Genomic DNA, 16,799 nt, shown 5'->3' with positions numbered 1-16,799 from the left:
ATACACACACACACACATACACACACACACACATACACACACACACACATACACACACACACACTGTAGTTGCGTTCGGTTCGAACCGTGGATAACCCTCCGAGACAACACTATGTGGGTTTTGGTTTCAGCAGCAGGGTCCAACCAAAGCCCCAACGCTCGATCGATCCCGACTTAACGTCGGAGACCGCTACGCGCACCCCTCAGACATCCGTCGTCCCCTCTCCCTTGCCTGCCTTTGACCCAGGATCGTGTGCGTGCCCGTCGGTGCCCTTGGACTTCGCGCTCTCCCCCTCTCCCGTCATCCGCTCGATCACCTTGAGGCGCCCCTGTGCCCTCCGTAACCTGTCGTCAAAGTCATCCACCGCCTCGTCGGTGTTCTCGGTCGACAAGCTCTCCGTCTCCGCCAGCGCATAGAGCGTCGCGACGTGCTTCCGCAGGCGCGGGTTGTCCGGTAACGGGGGGAGCGAGAGCTCCGCCGCCGGGGGAGGGGCGGTCGCAGGCCCCTCCCCATTATTCTTCTTTTCCTCCTCCTCTCCGTCCCCCCCACCGCTTCCCCTTCCCGCCCCTCCCCTGTCTCCCTCCCCGGCTGCGCCGTCCCGGGCCAGGGCCCCTCCTGCTCCCGCCTCCTCGGCCGGGTTCGCAGACCAGACCGCCCCGTGGCGGGCCCCCTGCCCGTGCCCGTGCCCGTGCCCGTGCCCGTGCCCGTGCCCGTGCCCGTGCCCGCGCCCGAGCCTCAGCCGGTTTGCCCACACGATGGCGCGCCCCTGCATCCGGCCGGCCTCGACGAACTTTTGGAACCCCCGCTCCAGCCCGAGCTGCCGGCCCTCGGTGCGCCCGGCGACCAGCCCGTCGGCCACGCCCTGGTTGTACCCCTCGGTGTAGAATTGGTCTTCGAGGGTGAGGAGGGTGTCGAAAAGGTCTCCTGATGAGGACGGTGGTGGAGGCTGGGGGGTCTGGGCGGATGTGGTTGCCATGTCTCTGGGTTTCTTGTTCTTTCTTTTTGTATACCTTCTGTATCTCTGAGAGCCTCTGTGTTTCGTCAAAACTGTCGAGGGGCTGGGCCGGCGAGTTGTCTTTCTGAAAAAGAGGCAGGAGGGCGCGCGAGTGGTTGAGGTGTCAAAGTCGACAATTGGGTGATGATATATATATATATATATGTATATATATATCGTGGACACGGCGAGGATGGGGTGAACCGAGCCCAAGGCTGTTATTCCTCTTGATAATGGCGGGGTCGGCAGTTGGAACGCGGGGCCAAAAACTCATGGACCCCGCACCCCCCTAAGGGCGGTGGCGGATGCTGCGTAATAAAAGAACGCTACACAGTTCACTACGCAGGCGAGGCGGACTTGTCACTGACCACGCGTCCGCTATCTGCAGGGCACACGTCTGGCAGGAATTGAATGGCGGTCTGAAAAACCTGCAAGATGGTACGGATACGTGTCGAGACAGTCGAGGCAATGGCGTGACCCTCGAAGCACTACATCAAGGGCGGAAAGAACAAAAAGACGGAGAAACGAAATATAAAGAAACGGGATTAATTAATAATGATGAATGAGCCCTAGACCCCGTCGATGTGCCTGCTTAGGGAGTTGGACTCGGAACTCTAATATCATAAACAGCCCAGGCCCTAGGTCCCTCTAAACACAGCCAACAAACAAGCTCATCAGGAGAAGCAAAAAAAAAAAAAAAAAAAAAAAAAAAAAAAAAAAAAAAAAAAATAACTAGTGCATCAGCATCCCGCCATTGGCGCACACCACCTGCCCCGTACACCAGCCGGCGTCCTCGCCGCACAGCATGCCCACGACGCCGGCGACCTCCTTGGTGTAGGCCGGGCGGCCGCCGGTCTCGTTTGCGTCGCGGACGACGTCGTCCGGGTCGACGCCCTCGCGGGCCTTCATGAGCGGGGTGTGCAGGATCCAGCCGCGGATGCCGTCGAGGAACTCGGGCGCGTTGGCGGCGTACATGGGGCCCTCGACGGGGCCCGGGTTGACGGCGTTGACGGTCGCGTTCTCGGCCAGCTCGCGGGCCCAGGTGCGCGTCATGGCCTCGAGGGCGGCCTTGGTGCCGCCGTAGACGGACTGGGTGACGAAGCCGGTCGAGGACGAGACGGACGAGAGGTTGACGATGCGCCCGGACCGGTCCCGCGGCAGGTGCGGCTGCGCCGCCTGCACCACCAGCAGCGGGCCCAGCACGTTGACCCGGTACGTCTCCTCGAAGTCCTCCACCGTCACCTGCGGGAGGAGCGCGTTGCGCGCGATGCCGGCGTTGTTGACGATGATGTCGATCCGGAACCGGGCCCCTTCCGAGGGCGGGAAGTGCTGCTGCGCGCCCGCGATGAGCGCCGCGGCCCCCGCCGGCGTGCCCACGTCGGCTCGGACGGGGACCGCCCGCACGCCGTACGTCTTGCTCAGCTGCTCGGCCACGGAGGCGGCGAGGTCGGCGGAGGAGGACGACGTGTAGTTGATCACGAGGTTGCAGCCCTTCGAGGCGAGGTTCTCGGCGATGGCGGCGCCGATGCCTGGGAGATTGTCCAGCGTCAGCCACTCTCCACGCGAGGAGCACTCTCCATGTGAGGAGGGCCATAGAAAAGACAGAGTCGTAGGATAAACAAACCTCGGGAGGCGCCTGTAACGATGCCGAGCTTGCCCTCGAGAGGTCTCGTCATTGTCGCCAGATGGTGTGTTTTTTGTTTTCTTCTTGTTGTAGTGGTTGTTCTTCTCAACTCCTTGTACCCAGGTACTTTCAACCAAGCAGCCAACTCAAAGAAAGGATGGAAGTTATGATTCTCGACAGATCAACACTTCTGCAGAGGTACCGTTGGAGCAGGAGAAAAGACGGATATACAGCAACAACAATGCCAGTCGATTGAAATCCGGAGCCCCCCGCCTCCCTTTTATATACAGACACTGAATGCAATAATAGGTGGACACTATTAACCCCGCCGGTGTACATAGCAAGGCTGGTCTTCTTCTTCTGGCGAAGTTGGAGAAGGGGAAGATGTGCCCCGCACCGCGATGTCGGTCGGCCCTCAGCAACGCGCTGCCCCGCCATTTGCGCGGCTACGGGAATCTCCACAGCGTGGCCCCACAACTGGCGGGCTTTCTGGAGCCCACGCCAGTGAATTTCGCGCGGCCCACAGTACGGTACAGTACCTTACCGTTAACCTCTCGGCGCTCGAGCAGCTCAAACCCGAAACCTGCCAGGGCACACCTACCTCAGCCGCCGCGCCATCGCAGTCTCGCCTGGCGAACACAACCCGCTGCTAATCTCGGGGGCCCCCCCTTTTTTTTTTCCCCGCTCCCGCCTCCAAAACCCGACGACGACCAGGCACGCAACCCTGCCGACATCCGGCCCGCCCCAATCAAGATGGATATCCGACTCCTCCGGGCGTCCGACATCCCGCTGATCCAGCACGCGAACCTGGAGAACCTGCCCGAGAACTACTTCCTCAAGTACTACCTGTACCACGCCCTCTCGTGGCCGCAGCTGTCGTTCGTCGCCGTCGATGTCTCGCGCCCGCCCAAGACCCCCTACGACTATCCCAAGATCGTCGGCTATGTGCTCGCCAAGATGGAGGAGGAGCCCGCCGACGGCGTCCAGCACGGCCATATCACGTCGCTGTCCGTAATGCGCACCCACCGCCGTCTGGGCATTGCCGAGAAGTTGATGCGCCAGAGCCGTAAGTTCTTTCTTTTCCTCCCTTCTTTCTTATACTTAGTTTTCTTTTTACCATAACTTCCCTCTCTCTCTCCTGCTTTTCTCCTTCTCGCGTTGTCCTTGCCAGCAATGTCATAAGAGCTAACGGGAAAAACAAATCAGAGCTGGCCATGGTCGAAACCTTTGGCGCACACTACGTTTCGCTGCACGTGCGCGTCTCCAACAAGGCGGCCATCCACCTGTACCGCGACACGCTCGGCTTCAAGACGGAGCGGATCGAGTCCAAATACTACGCCGACGGCGAGGACGCCTACTCCATGAAGCTGGACCTCGGTTTCCTCCGCGAGCAGATCCGCGAGCAGCAGGAGGAGGAGGAAGGGAAAGAGGAGGGCAAGGCGGATGACGAGTCCAAGGGGAGCAAGAAGAAGGATGGAGAGCAAGGGCAGAACGGCGAGTACGCCGACGAGGGCGAGCCCGTCGGCGAGGTCGGGCGGGATCCGGCAAAGGGGAGTAAAGGCGAACAAAAGATCAAGGTGAAGGTGGGGAGGGGCCTCGGAGTTGGCGAGCTGGTAGAAAAGGTCGAGAGCAAACATAGCTGAGGGACGGCGTTGAGGCATTGAAAAAAAAAAAAAAAAAAGCGAAACAAAAAAAAGGTTTCTTTGGTGTTGTCGGCGCACACAGAAACCGGGTCACGGGGAGAGAGGTTGTTCATGGTTCAAGTTGCTCCGGTGCTATACTAACGTGACAGTTGAGGCATGCAACAAACAAAACTAGCGTCACAATCGGACATTTCCAGGGTGCATAAGCAATCACTATATTAAAAGAGCATCAAATGGCAAAAGCTACTAAACTGAAAGGTTGGGGGAGGGGGGGGGGGGGGGAGGAGTTGTCATCAGAAACGAAGCATTACAAACCGCAGATCCTGCAAGAAGACTCTCTCTCGCAAACTCCCTTATCCTATATCCCGTACCAGGCCTGCTTCCCGGGGGGAGGGTATCCAGCTTCCACGCTGCCCCATCGCTACCTTACTTGTACGCAGCGCTGGCAGCAGCAGCTCTCTGCTCCTCCGCGGCCAGCTCCCTGGCAAACTCCTCGTCCGCCTCCGTCCGCAGCCGCTCCATCTCCCGCGCCAGCTCGTCAATCTCCCTCTCCACCGCCTCCGCCTCCGCCTCCATCTTGCTCGGCCCGGTCCGCCCTTTCTCCTCCACCCCGCCGCCGCCGCCGCCGCCGCCGCCGCCGCTGGCCCGGTCCTCGGCGATGCGCTCGTGCAGCTTGAGAAGCTCCGCCTCCTTCTCCGCCACCTTGGCCTCCAACTCCCACGCCGCCTGGTACTTGGCCTGCGAGGCCGCGTAGGCGCCGGGCGCGGGCTCGAAGCCCTCGTCGTTGGGCCCCGCGGAGCGGGGACGGTAGTCGGGGTCGTCGGCGGGCCAGGCTCCGGGAGCGCCCCTGGCGGGTCCGCCCCACGGGGGGCTGAACCAGGGGTGCTGGTGGTGATGAGGGTGCCCGTGGGGGGGCATGGGCGGGTGATGCGGCATGGGCGGCATGGGAGGCATGGGAGGCATGGGGCCCATCCCGAAGGGGGGAGGAGGAGGAGGAGGAGGAGGAGGACCGCGGCGGGCCTCGCGCCTCATCTCCTTGGCGGCCCGCTTCTGCTCGCGCCTGGCCTGGCGCCTCTCGCGCTTCTCCTGCCTGCGCTGCTGCTTCCTCTCGCGGCGGAGCTGCTTGCGCGCGCGCTTCTGCTGCCTCTTGAGCTGCTTCCAGTCGCGCAGGAGGTCCTTGACCTCGCGCCGCAGGGCCGCCCGGTCGAGGGCCATCGCGGCCGGGTCGCCGGAGGAGGAGGAGGAAGAGGAGTGCTTGGCCGCCTTGATCTTGTCCTTGATGTTCCTCACCTGCTCCTTGGTGATGTGCTGGTCCGGGCCTCGAAGCGACTCCTGAAGGCACTGCTTCGCGACCGGCAGCTGGGTATCGCGGAGGTCGTCGTAATCGGGCAGCGAACCGACCGACGACTCGGAGCTGACGGACGACGCGTCCGAGCTCGTGCTCGTGCTCGAGACCGAGCCGGACCGGGACCGGAACCGGTGCCTCTCGCCCGGGCCCCGGTGCTCCCCGCGTCCACGCTCACACGCATCTCCACCATCCTCACACTGATTCCACCATCCTCCCCTCCCCCAACCCATCCCCCACCCACCTCGCCCACAGCCGAAACCTCTAGGCCCACCGCCCGCCCCCCACCCAGGCGGTCCCCAAGGACCCCGACCGGCACCGGCGCCGGCCCTAGCCCCCGCTCTCCCCGGGCCGCCAGGAGGGAACAGGGGCTGGCCGTGGAGCCGAATTCCGTTCCCGTCCGCCACGAACCCGCCGATCCGCAGCGAGCCCTCGCGCCCGTCCGCGACGATCTTGTTGCCGATGCTGACCCGGTCCGGCTCGACGTTGATGCCCGCAAAGCGAAAACCGCCTCGGCCCGGGCCCCGGCCCCGGCCCCAGCCGCCGCCGCCGCCGCCGCCGCCAAAGTGCGTTGCGAAGAAGCCGCGGCGCGGCGCCTCCTCCGTCGTCCCGCTCCCGGGCGGGTTGGGCTGGTCGAAGGAGGGGTCCCAGCCGCCGGGCGGTGCCGGCGGTCTCTTCTCGTCTTCTTCGTATGGCTGGGGCGGGAGGTCGGCGAGGCCTCTCTGGCCGCTGTCGTTATTGTTCCCGCTACTACCGAGCGGAGCGGTTTCCTCGAAATCCACGCGGATACTGATGCGGCGCGGGCCAAAGAAGCCGTCGTTCCATTCGCGGACCGTCGATTCGACGCCCTGCCGGTGCTGGCTGGCATCGACGCGGTCGCCGGCCGGGCGGATGCGGTTCAGCTGGGCCTCGGCGTGGCTCCGGCTCGAGGCCTGCGAGCGGGCGTCGTCGCCGGCGCCCGTGTTGGTGTTGGTGGTCGTCATGGTTTCGGCCCGCAGTTTGCGTTCGATAACTTGTTCGTTGGTAGTTGTCCAGTGGTAAGGCAACAGGTGGTTGACGAAGGTCTGCCAATCTTCGAGCCGGACGTCCCTGGCGGCCAGTTCGGCTGGGTATGGCAGGCTGTCCGGGGAGGAGTCCGGGGTGAGGGTAATGGAATGTACGATGCGTGACTGGCTATTCAGGGGAGGTGCTGGCCGAGTCTCGAAGTACGCAGCGGCAGACGAGCTTGGCCCGTGGTCTACTTCACCCAGGACGCTGGACTGGTGAGAGCTATGGGGCGTGAGGGGAGGGGTATAAATGACATCACCGCTAGTGGAGGTAGTGGATCGAGAAGCGTCGTCAGCCCCGTGCGCGTCTCGCCCCGGAGCCGAGAAGATGTCTGTCTCGGTGTACGGCGGGGGAGGCACGTCCTCAAGGTGAGAGGGCATGGTTGGGTTAACGTGTAAGAGGGCCGAACTGCCTGGTGTGCAAGGGTCCGCAGGAGAGCAATGTCGTCGGCTTGCCACTCGAACGGAGTCCGCTGCTTAAATGTCTAAACCTCGAGGAGTCACAGTCCTGCACACAAAAGGGACGCCACCAGGGAGAGAGAAAACGGCGGGGTGGTATGGTGTATTGGATGCCGGCGAAGTGGCATGGAGCCCAAGTCATAACCTCAGCTTCACTAGAGGCGTAAGCCCAGAACCTTGATCAACCCGTGCCCCCTGTCAGAACCCCGAATGCCCATTCGTCAAGACGCCGTGGCAGAGCTTAAGCGAGTGCGATCTGAGGGCTTGGCAGACATCGCCCCATTGCTGGGGGGTTCCCGTTTTGTTCCCCGCATCCTTCCATTCCACGCAATCCGCACCGGGCTGACGCGGCCCATTGATGCGGCTTTTGGGCGTGCAGCGAGTCCGAGGGACGTGACTATGAGGCGACTGCAAGCAGTGTCTATCCATTTCTAGTTTAGGGCCACGAGGAGCTGTCGCGTCCTTGGCGGCCTTACAATACCGCAGTAGGTCGGAGTTGCCGATGCCGACCGGCTTCAAGGCTCGCCAAGCTGCATAGAGAAGCCTATATCCTCAGTCTTGTAATGATCTGCCAAAATGCTGGCGAGATGGTGTCGCGTTTGGGGACCCCTGTGTCCGTCAGCAACGTCGGACTCAACAGGAAATAAAAAAGAGGAAAAAAAATAAAAGAGGGAAAAAAGGGGAAAGAAATAAATAAAAAAAAAAACGGCGCTAATGAAACGTACAGATTGGTAAGGTAGACGTCGACGAGCTCTGGCGGGATGTAGTCCGTGACCGTGTTTTCAATATCGAGCGCCTCCACCGCAGGCCCGTTCGCATAGCTCACGTAACTGGACGGATCTCCAAGCTCTCCCCGGGACACCTCGTCCGACGGATCCTCGGGACAAAACTTATAAACTGGGCAGAGAACAATGACAGGTTTGAGGTACTCGTGCGCGGCCTGAGCGGCAATGCAGCAGCCGCTGTCTACCAGCAGCCCTCCGTTCTGGTACACGGCCTTTGCGCTGAGTATGACTTTGTTAACCCGGGGTATGTAAGCCATTAGACCGTTGCTCGCTAGGTTAATGGTGTTCACCCCGGCCGCGTTGAGCTTCTTGCGTAGAGCGGCATAGGGAGCCTCGGCGGTCCCATCAGGGTATTCCAGGCTGGCGATGATGACGGTGAATTTCCTCTTTGACGCGGCCTTCACCAAAAACCTCTCAACAGTCCTTGTGGGCTGATAGGCCAGCACGTAATCGCCGGGGTGGATCTGGATCTCTGAGAAACCCGCAATCTGATCATCGGCCTGATTGATCTCGTCCAAAATCTCCTCAATCCCGTCCATGACCTCTGACCGTAGAGCGTGAAGGCTGGCGGGCTGGGCTTGTGACATGGGCGTCGAAGCTCCCGTTATGGGCGAGTCGCCAGGGTCTGCAACGGACAACAGGTTGAACATGGACTTGGACACCTGCAGGCCTGTCGAGATGGCCGAAGGAGAAGGGCGGACGGGGACGGGAACCGGGGCAGGTCGCTGTGGCGGCGGGTGCGTGCTCGGACTCAAACTCTGGATGTCGGAAGCGGCCTCGCTGGCCAGGTCGTCGGCATTCCTCTCCTCAGATGCCTCGTCCCGGATGAGACCCAGGACGCGCCGCACCACGTTTCCAATGACGGGCTCCAGCGGCGCAGCCCGAACCAGCCTTGACCCAGTGCTCTGGACCCTGAACAAAAGCTGGTCGACATCGTTCCATCTAGATTTGGCGACGACCTGACGGAGGATGTGTGCTGTTGCCTTGGCGCATTCGTCGCCCTTCACTTGCCGCCGCTTAAGGAGGCTGTAACCCAGGGTTAGAAGTTGTGAGAGACGAAAGTATTGGCGGAACACCGGCTTACAATATCAGCGATTCGATCGAGGCCTCCAGACTCCGGCTGCCGAACGACTTGATCAAGCCGTCCAGGCTCGGCACATGGGTTGCTTGAGAGGGCGCCATAGCTTCGTCTTTGTTTTGGGGCTGATCGGTCGCGGGGCACAGAAAAGGCTCGGCGATTTAATGACCCCGCGTCGGTCAGAGCACGAAAAATACCGATAACAGTTAATACCGGATCGTGATTCGGGCTTTAGAATAGCTGAAACCGTGAAGATTCCGCCGGCGGCAGTGGAGACAGCGCGTGCTTCCGAATCGAGTTCGTGTCCAGTTATCGAATTGGCTCAGAGAGCAATGGATGTGAGTCAATGAGCACGTTCGAGCTCCAGAACCGAGAAAATACAGTGGGGTCACAATGCCGTGCCCCGCGCATGCCCGTGTCAAGGCGGGTAAAGCTCGGAAGTAGTTATTTGCAGGTACTTACAAGAGTAATACAAAATCCGTAATGCCAAGAGCAGACGAGACAGCCCATACTAGTAGGAACAGGATTCGCGCTAAGATAAGCGGAACGGCGATACAATTGGCCTTCAAAATTTGGCTCTGTAGCAACTTCACATCTGGAAAATCTGCAGACGAGCGACTGTGCGAACGTGGCGGCAGCGATTGCAAGCACTTTTCCAGGCCAACCCTTATCTGATAGCGATCGACTTGCCATTGTGGTCCTGTTTCCAACAGTTCGAATCATTCGCATCTAAATCCATTTTTTTTACGAACACCAACACATCAAAATGGCGGCCGAGGACAAAGTCGAGGTCGTCGACGACAAGAAGCTGAAGAAGGAGAAGAAGAGCAAGGACAAGTCGGAGAAGAAAGAAAAGAAGCGTAGCGAGAGCGACGGTATCCGCAAGGAGAAGAAGGACAAGAAGAAGGACAAGGCGAGGCAGGACAAGCTGGCTCGCGCCCTTGACGCCCACCTCCAAGCCGATGCTGCCAAGTCGTTCGAGGCTCAGGACGAGCAGGACGACGTCGACCCCGAGGACATTATCAAGCCCGCCGAGGAGCTGGTACCGTTTGCGCTGCCGCTTGCCGACGAGAAGACACACAAGAAGATCTACAAGCTGATCAAGAAGGGTGCGTCTCAGCTCTGGTGGAGACAATCGCTCCCCTCCCTCTCCTCCCTCAAGACATTGCGTGGAAATGAGGGTCCAAAATAAACTGACCCGATGTCTCAACAGGCGCCAAACTCAAGTCGATCCACCGCGGCGTAAAAGAGTGCGAGAAGGCCATCAAGAAGTGCCCGCCCAAGACGGCCGCGTCGGGCGAGACGCCGGCGCCCGGGCTCGTCATCATCGCGGGCGACATCTCGCCCATGGACGTCATCATGCACTTCCCCATCCTCTGCGAGGAGCACGGCGTGCCGTATCTGTACGTGCGGTCGCGGGCCGACCTCGGCGTCGCGGCGTGTACCAAGCGCGCGACCAGCGTCGTCATGCTCAAGCCCGAGGCCAAGAAGAACGCCGGCGGCGAGGGCGGCGCCAAGGACAAGAAGAAGGACGCCGACACCGAGATGGAAGATGCGGGCGACGACAAGAAGGTCAGCGCGGAGGAGTACCTCGAGGCGTGGAAGGAGCTGGTCAAGACGGCGGAGAAGCAGTGGAAGATCCAGGTGCAGCCGTGGGTCAAAGGCACGCACCCCCTGCAGATTGCTGAGAGGGAGAGGGCGAGGCAAGCGGCAAGGGCTTGAGTTAGGGCGGTTGCAAAGGAAAAAAAAAGGGGAGGGGGGATCACGGAAAGCTGCTTCCGGCTTCCCCCTGGCTGCGCGTTGAACGACACGGCAAGGGCAAGTCCACTCATCGCCATGCGACGCGGGCTTTCCACGACGATTTGTTCGTGGTTCCGTCATCAGCTCCCATGACACGGTCACATTTTCATTGGCCCCAATCTCCGGGCAGCACAATGGCAATTCTTGGGTGGGATTGCCCACATTATCATCATCTGCCGGCTGTATCACCACCAACGGTCAGCTTGCTCTCTTGGCTTTTATGGCTCTCTTGTGTAATGGATGGCGTTGAGAGGGATGGGCTCTTTGCATCGGTTCCGGGAGATTACTGGGCTCCTGTCGTAAATACGAAAATGAAAAGTTACTCTTGTCACGGATCCCCAGTCATAATAACAATGCTGCAGAGCGAAGAGGACCAACGACACCTGCGAGAGAGTATCAGGGGGAAAGAGGCAAGTTGCGATTATAAAACGTTCCAGATTCGTAAATGTAAAAAAAAGCGTGATACATGTACAGTCAATTGGCAGGTGAGAATATATATATCACTGCCGAATTCCTTGTACCGAGGCCACTCTATGGATGCGCCCGATGCAAGGAAAAGAAAGGTCTGGCCGCTCCGTCTTTAACTCCACCCCATTCATCTTCCTTTACTCGGATCGGAATACGTTCCGGCTCAGGGGAGTGCCACCGGCTCCGGAGCTATGACGGACGTTAGCATCAATGGTTTTGGGGGAGGGGGGGAGGGGGGAAGGGGGGCTGCTTCACGAATACACCGGCCACTCACTGCTCAAACGGGTTGGTGCGTGTTCCCCACCAGGTCAAGAAGAGCGACAGGCCGACGGTCTCGAACAGCTTAGCGAGGATGCTGACGCCGACCTGCTCGATCGCGCGCTTCTCGACGAAGAGCTGGCTGATGAACTGTTGTCGCAGTCAGCAAAGGGGCCCGCTACCGCTTTCCGGAGACACCTCCTCGCATGCTTGGGATAGGTAATAAAAGGGAACGAGGGGAGACAAACAGTAGGAGCGCTGGTGGCAGCAAAGATCAGGCCGCCCAAGTAGGTGGCGCCCTTGTAGCTGAGGGTGCCGGTGGCGTTGATGAGGGCGCCGACGCCGTACGACTGCAGCGCCGAGCCGATGAGGGCGGTGCCCCAAGCGACGGCGGCGCCCGTCGCCTCCCGCGAGCGGAGAAACTCCTCCTTGGTGTTGGCGGCCTTGGCGCGCTGGTACGTCTGGCCGAAGAGGGGGGTGAGCACAGCCAGCTCGGCCGTGTGGTTGAAGACGGTGCCGAGGGCGATGGCCGAGGGCTTAACGGCGGGGAGATCTGGAGGAAGACGTTAGCTTGCTGAAACGAGAGTGGATGCCGCGTGAGCGGTGTTTGTGGTCGTTGTTGTCATTGTGGTTGTGATGGTTGGCTGTCGTGGTGGTGGTGGTGGTGGTGGTGGTGGTGATGTCCATCGCCTGTTGCCCGTTTTCAAGCCTACTTCCCCCAAGTTCTAAAGTGTGAACGGATTCCCCACACTTTGAGACGAGATGACATCAAGGAACAGGCGGTACAGCCCACCCGATTGACGAGCGAGACCCAACCCGTCGGTCAAAGAGTAGTCTGGCATCCAATCTCTTCTTCCAGATCCGAGGTGTCGACTTGTGAAGATGGCAATGGCTGACAATTGACCATGAATGAAATCCAGCAATTGAGACCATGCTAGGATATCCGGAGACCGGAAACGGAAGGACGTGCATCATGAATGCGCGGGAGGGGCGGGTACTAACAGTGCAGAGACATGTTGGATAGTTGAGATCGTTCTGAGATTGAGTCGAAGTCGGGGGTCTGCCGACTTTCTGTGGAGGATGAGGTTGAGAAGCGTTGTTTTCTGGTTCTTTGAGTTAAAAGATCTATAGGACGAGAAAAGGCAAGCACACCTCGGCGTGACCGTAGAGGGAAAGCAAGTCAGTTTATAGCAAGGACTACGGCAAGCCTGGACGGAAGCATGACCACTTCTCCTCCAAAGTGTCTAACCCCCCCGGTCCCGTTTGTGCGTCACTCGTCTTGCATGTTAGAATGGGGATACACTTCGTCCATCCTAACTGGCCTCCAACTTGTTAGGGCCACCTGAGTTGGAAGGCTTTCCCCTTGGTTTTCCCGGCACATAACATCATCGCATCGTAGCTGCCCAGAACTTGCGCCTCTGAGAAGCCGCAGCATGACGTCATCACCTTGGTTGTTAGAAGCGACCCTGGCTCGCCAGAACTCGTCTACCCCACTGCAACGCCAAACAGATCGTGTTGCCTGCGGCTTCCCTTGCAAGTTGTCCCAGAATCGTGTTCAATTGCATCTCGCAACACTCTTCTAGTGCCAATTCTTTCTGGAACTGAGAGGAAGAGGGTTCCATACCTGACGCAATCGAGTAACATCCAAGGTGCCCTGGCGGCAATCTCTCCGCATGGTCCGTTGTTCCTGGCAAAACCCCGAGATCTGTTCGATCCTGATTCCGCAGGAACCCGCAGCAACAACTTCCGGCATGGCCGCGCCTGGCCGGAGACGCGGAAACCTCATCAATGCATCGGGGAAGTTCCGAGAACCTTGGAATTGGCTGTTGACAGCTCCCTGCCTGCATTTGAGGGACTTGTTGCTGCTCGCAAAAGTTGACCTATCCCCGCTCGGCCTGTGAAGTCTCGTCTTGTTCCGTGTTCACTACACAGAGCACAATATTCAACCGAGCACCTAAGCGAAGAAGCATCCATCACCCACTTGCATTGCCTGCTGTCAAAAGACGGACCTCATTGGTCCACCGTATTTTTCTGCACAATGGGCAGCTGGGTGTGTAACTGAGAAGCAAGAGAATCACGTATCGGGGTACCGCAGCCCGAGTCCGCTTGGCTTTGGATCTCCAATTCACCGGCCGCCGACAACAAGGGTTAGGGTTAGGCGCCCCTTGCCAAATGGGAGCATCTTGTTATTGCTGTTGTACGTCTTAGGGATATATAAACAAGACAATCCCGAGATTGACACCTCGAGGGATCTTATCAGGAATCTCTCATTACGCTCTTGCTTGCTTACCCCACTTGCTCACCTGCTCTGTAACACCGAATTCTCTTTCTTTCCTCTCCTTCCTTCGCTCTCTCCAAAGAAAAACAATGCCACAGATGCTCCGATCCTTGCCGAGCACCTGGATGCTAGTACATGGATGCCCAAAGATCAGCTTATTTTTTTTTCTTCTTCTACACTCGTTCAAGCCATATGCTGCCCGTCCTCGCCCCCGCGCAAGGCCAGGAGCGCGCGCACATCAGACACATACTGCAGGCCCTCTAGTAAGGGTATTAGATACATGAGGTCGCTGTCCGTCGGGTCACTGATCCAGCCTTGTATCGGGATTGCATTGTCTAAAGCGGGCAATTGTTAGCAAGGAGGCATTGGACAGGGAGATATATATATATAGAGAGAGAGAGAGAGAGAGAGAGAGCAAGCAAAATCTTGGGTGACGAGGGGATTCACCTTGGTGGAACATATAGCTCAGTGGGCTATTATCGAGAATCATAACTTTACTCAGGTCCGGCTCCACTGAGCTGAGGTCTTTGATAAAAGCGCCATGTCGGAAGGTGCAATGCTGGCGGTAGTAGCGAGCCGAGAAGTACTTACGCTCGGCCTCGAGCCAGTCGATGACCGGGTCGGCATACTCCTGCACCGACGCGGTGAAGACGACCAGGTTGTACCACTTGCTGACCCGCCTCAGAAATTCGTCGCAGTGCGGACGCTTGTGTACGTAGTACAGGATCGGGTGTTGCGGCCCGATGGCCGTCTGCCCGCCCGCGCTCTGGTACGTCGTGTTGAGCCGCACCTCGACCATGTGCCCCGATCCCATCCGCCCGCCCTTGGAGAGGCTGTGTATCAAGGTTTCGTCAAGATCGAGAATCAGCGTCTTTTGATGCCTGACGTCGGTCATTTCTACGTTTTTGTTGATGTAAGAGGGTTGCCGACGGGGTATCAATGGCCGCGGAGGAGCAGGCGTCTTGGGATATTTGGTGAGGGCGCCGGAGGGAGAAGTTGGCGACTTGAGCTGGGCAGAAATGGTTTCGATGGCGTCGCCGGAATCGCTGCTTTCCCGGATACCAGTCGATTGCGATTTCCGGTGCTTCCTCTGTCGGAGGGCCTCGTCGGAGCTCAGCTTGATCCTGATGGAACGCTGAGCCGGGGCGGCGTCGTCGGAGTCCGGCAACGACTTCGAGCGCAAGTGTTTGCCACTTGTTCCTCGACGGCCGCCCTGTCTCTTGCGGTCCGGATCTGTTTCTGATTCCGATGAGAGGCCGGACGACGAAGAGCCGCTCTGCCCAGTGACGCGTAGTGCCCTATTTTTCCCTCGACCGCTTCTGCTGGCGGACCCATCCAGACCCTTTCGCCGCTTCTCGGACGCCGCCATCCCCTCGTGATAATCCAGCGCCATCCTCTTCGCATTACCGCCATAGAAGCCGAACAACTTCCTGAGCTGCTGCAGCGGCGCAAAATGGCCGTTCTCGTCGCAGAAGCAGGCGTACAAGTAGACACCGGGCGCGGTCAGCGTCGACAGCATCCACCGTATGGAATCTACAAAGGCGTTGGCGATCCGCTTCGGATAGAGCACCCACATCGAGCCTCTCGGGCTGATCTCCTTCGCCTGAGGGATCACGGGCGTCGCGTCATCGACCCCATACCCATGGCTACGGTCATCTATGGGCGTGCTTTCCAATCGGAAGTCGTCGGGCTCGGCGACTAACCCGTCTTTCTCTTCGACGTTACCGAGCGCGCTCTCGGTCTGGTTCTGCCGCGGCCCGTCGGCGTCGGAGCTCACCGCTAACCCTAGAGCGTTGAGCGAGTTCGATCGTGACGGTGCTGGGCTCGGCGGAGGGGAGACTCGGGCCGAGATGATATTGAGGGAGTTCATCTTGCCGTCGACATCGAGAAGGCCATGAAGGATGGATGCGACCGCGCCAGGGGATATCGACCGGGACCGGGGGCTTCCGCTTCCGTGGAAACACAGTCGGCGTGCGGACTTTGCGGCCGAAGAGGCCCAGACGCAATGGCTCTGCGCTCAGCACACCTCGTTCGTTGCTGCTCGACGCGCTAGATTTAAATTCACCTGTGTGCAGTGCCGCCCAGAAATAGGTTGCAGTTGGGCGTGGAGGATGATGCCGAGAAAATGGGACCTGCTGCGGCAAAGACCGGGGGGTTCGTATTAGTTCCAAAAGTCCAGACGGGACGGGCGATGTCATCGGCTTTGGTTTTTTCAGGTTGGAGCCCGACCTTTTCCCGCTTCGAACAGGCTTGCCAACTGGAAATGACAATGTAAGGCAGAGAAAAAGTGGTTTGACAAGAATTTGCCAAGTTTCCGGGTTCAGTGCAAGCCTGCTCACATCGCTTCGTTGGGAAGAATTCCCGTCGTCTGGTACTCAAGGCGTGTCGAGCCGGCAATGGCTGTACACTACGAGGAGAACGCGGCGCTAGCGGGGAGCTCCCTTACCAGAGGTGGTACTTCGTACTACGGTAGTTACCAGGTGACGGATCCTTGGCTGGGCCAGCCTGCTCAACAAAAAGTGAACGGCCCTGTGTCGCTTCCCCCAAATCCAATTGCCTTCTTTCACGTGCCAATGGCAGCACAGGACCCCTCCCCATTTGGCGCGGAATCCACAGCAATAGCCCCTGGCCCAGGCAAACGGAGTATCCGTGATCATCACGTAGAGCATACACTTATTAGCGAGATCTGCAGGTTCAGAAAAGCACCTCACTACTAAGATGTTGACTAGTAATCAAACGTGTAAAGGCTGCCAATCTAAGATTCGTGTCGAGAACCTCATTTAAGTCATACTCCAAAGCAATTTCAGGGAAACCCTAAAGTAAGACGTTGTTGGCCTAGAACAAATGGAATGAGAAACAACGATGGCTTACCTGAGCTCCTCATTATTCCGCGGAGGGAGGAAGGGATCCGGTGCTTCTACCAAGGGAAACATACAACTGCACATAGTCAAATGAATTCTCATTTGACTCGCCACGCCCGGCCCGGAATGAAAACTTGTAAAAAGCAGGCAATATCCTCT

The 16,799-nt window shown here is 58.9% G+C and overlaps 8 protein-coding genes across 8 annotated transcripts; 2 read left to right on the top strand and 6 right to left on the bottom strand.

The window, feature by feature from the left end:
* Positions 1-91: 91 nt before the first annotated feature.
* Positions 92-1,160, bottom strand: P884DRAFT_242475 (uncharacterized protein). The gene has a single exon (XM_069440272.1). It carries the CDS (start codon positions 975-977, stop codon positions 204-206), a length of 774 nt encoding a protein of 257 aa, XP_069298313.1. The 5' UTR covers positions 978-1,160; the 3' UTR covers positions 92-203.
* Positions 1,161-1,727: 567 nt separating this feature from the next.
* Positions 1,728-2,973, bottom strand: P884DRAFT_324548 (uncharacterized protein; the record flags this gene model as incomplete). The annotated part of the gene is made up of 2 exons (XM_069445457.1): positions 2,620-2,973; positions 1,728-2,524 (listed from the first exon to the last, which is right to left on the bottom strand). The coding sequence occupies exons 1-2, from the start codon at positions 2,669-2,671 to the stop codon at positions 1,728-1,730; spliced, it is 849 nt and encodes a 282-aa protein (XP_069298312.1). The 5' UTR covers positions 2,672-2,973.
* Positions 2,974-3,372: 399 nt separating this feature from the next.
* Positions 3,373-4,262, top strand: P884DRAFT_199139 (acyl-CoA N-acyltransferase; the record flags this gene model as incomplete). Its single annotated transcript, XM_069438211.1, has 2 exons — positions 3,373-3,685; positions 3,826-4,262. 2 exons carry the CDS (start codon positions 3,373-3,375, stop codon positions 4,260-4,262), a joined length of 750 nt encoding a protein of 249 aa, XP_069298311.1.
* Positions 4,263-4,688: 426 nt separating this feature from the next.
* P884DRAFT_299379 (uncharacterized protein) lies at positions 4,689-7,034 on the bottom strand (the record flags this gene model as incomplete). The annotated part of the gene is made up of 2 exons (XM_069444686.1): positions 4,689-5,791; positions 5,921-7,034. The coding sequence occupies 2 exons, from the start codon at positions 7,032-7,034 to the stop codon at positions 4,689-4,691; spliced, it is 2,217 nt and encodes a 738-aa protein (XP_069298310.1).
* A 593-nt stretch (positions 7,035-7,627) lies between these two features.
* On the bottom strand, positions 7,628-9,079 carry P884DRAFT_198685 (uncharacterized protein; the record flags this gene model as incomplete). The annotated part of the gene is made up of 3 exons (XM_069438165.1): positions 7,628-7,721; positions 7,838-8,923; positions 8,982-9,079. The coding sequence occupies 3 exons, from the start codon at positions 9,077-9,079 to the stop codon at positions 7,628-7,630; spliced, it is 1,278 nt and encodes a 425-aa protein (XP_069298309.1).
* Positions 9,080-9,575: 496 nt separating this feature from the next.
* Positions 9,576-11,187, top strand: P884DRAFT_291780 (50S ribosomal protein L30e-like protein). Its single transcript, XM_069444122.1, has 2 exons — positions 9,576-10,084; positions 10,189-11,187. Exons 1-2 carry the CDS (start codon positions 9,742-9,744, stop codon positions 10,695-10,697), a joined length of 852 nt encoding a protein of 283 aa, XP_069298308.1. The 5' UTR covers positions 9,576-9,741; the 3' UTR covers positions 10,698-11,187.
* On the bottom strand, positions 11,188-12,797 carry P884DRAFT_291779 (uncharacterized protein). Its single transcript, XM_069444121.1, has 4 exons — positions 12,504-12,797; positions 11,750-12,054; positions 11,518-11,651; positions 11,188-11,432 (listed from the first exon to the last, which is right to left on the bottom strand). Exons 1-4 carry the CDS (start codon positions 12,514-12,516, stop codon positions 11,381-11,383), a joined length of 504 nt encoding a protein of 167 aa, XP_069298307.1. The 5' UTR covers positions 12,517-12,797; the 3' UTR covers positions 11,188-11,380.
* Positions 12,798-13,722: 925 nt separating this feature from the next.
* P884DRAFT_132863 (HAD-like domain-containing protein) lies at positions 13,723-15,907 on the bottom strand. The gene is made up of 3 exons (XM_069437216.1): positions 15,845-15,907; positions 14,227-15,757; positions 13,723-14,114 (listed from the first exon to the last, which is right to left on the bottom strand). The coding sequence occupies exons 2-3, from the start codon at positions 15,647-15,649 to the stop codon at positions 13,963-13,965; spliced, it is 1,575 nt and encodes a 524-aa protein (XP_069298306.1). The 5' UTR covers positions 15,650-15,757; positions 15,845-15,907; the 3' UTR covers positions 13,723-13,962.
* Positions 15,908-16,799: the final 892 nt, after the last annotated feature.

Source organism: Thermothelomyces heterothallicus (genome assembly GCF_042370625.1).
Source record: "Thermothelomyces heterothallicus CBS 202.75 unplaced genomic scaffold P884_scaffold_9, whole genome shotgun sequence".
NCBI lineage: Eukaryota > Fungi > Ascomycota > Sordariomycetes > Sordariales > Chaetomiaceae > Thermothelomyces > Thermothelomyces heterothallicus.
This window is presented reverse-complemented; position numbering and strand designations above follow the sequence as displayed.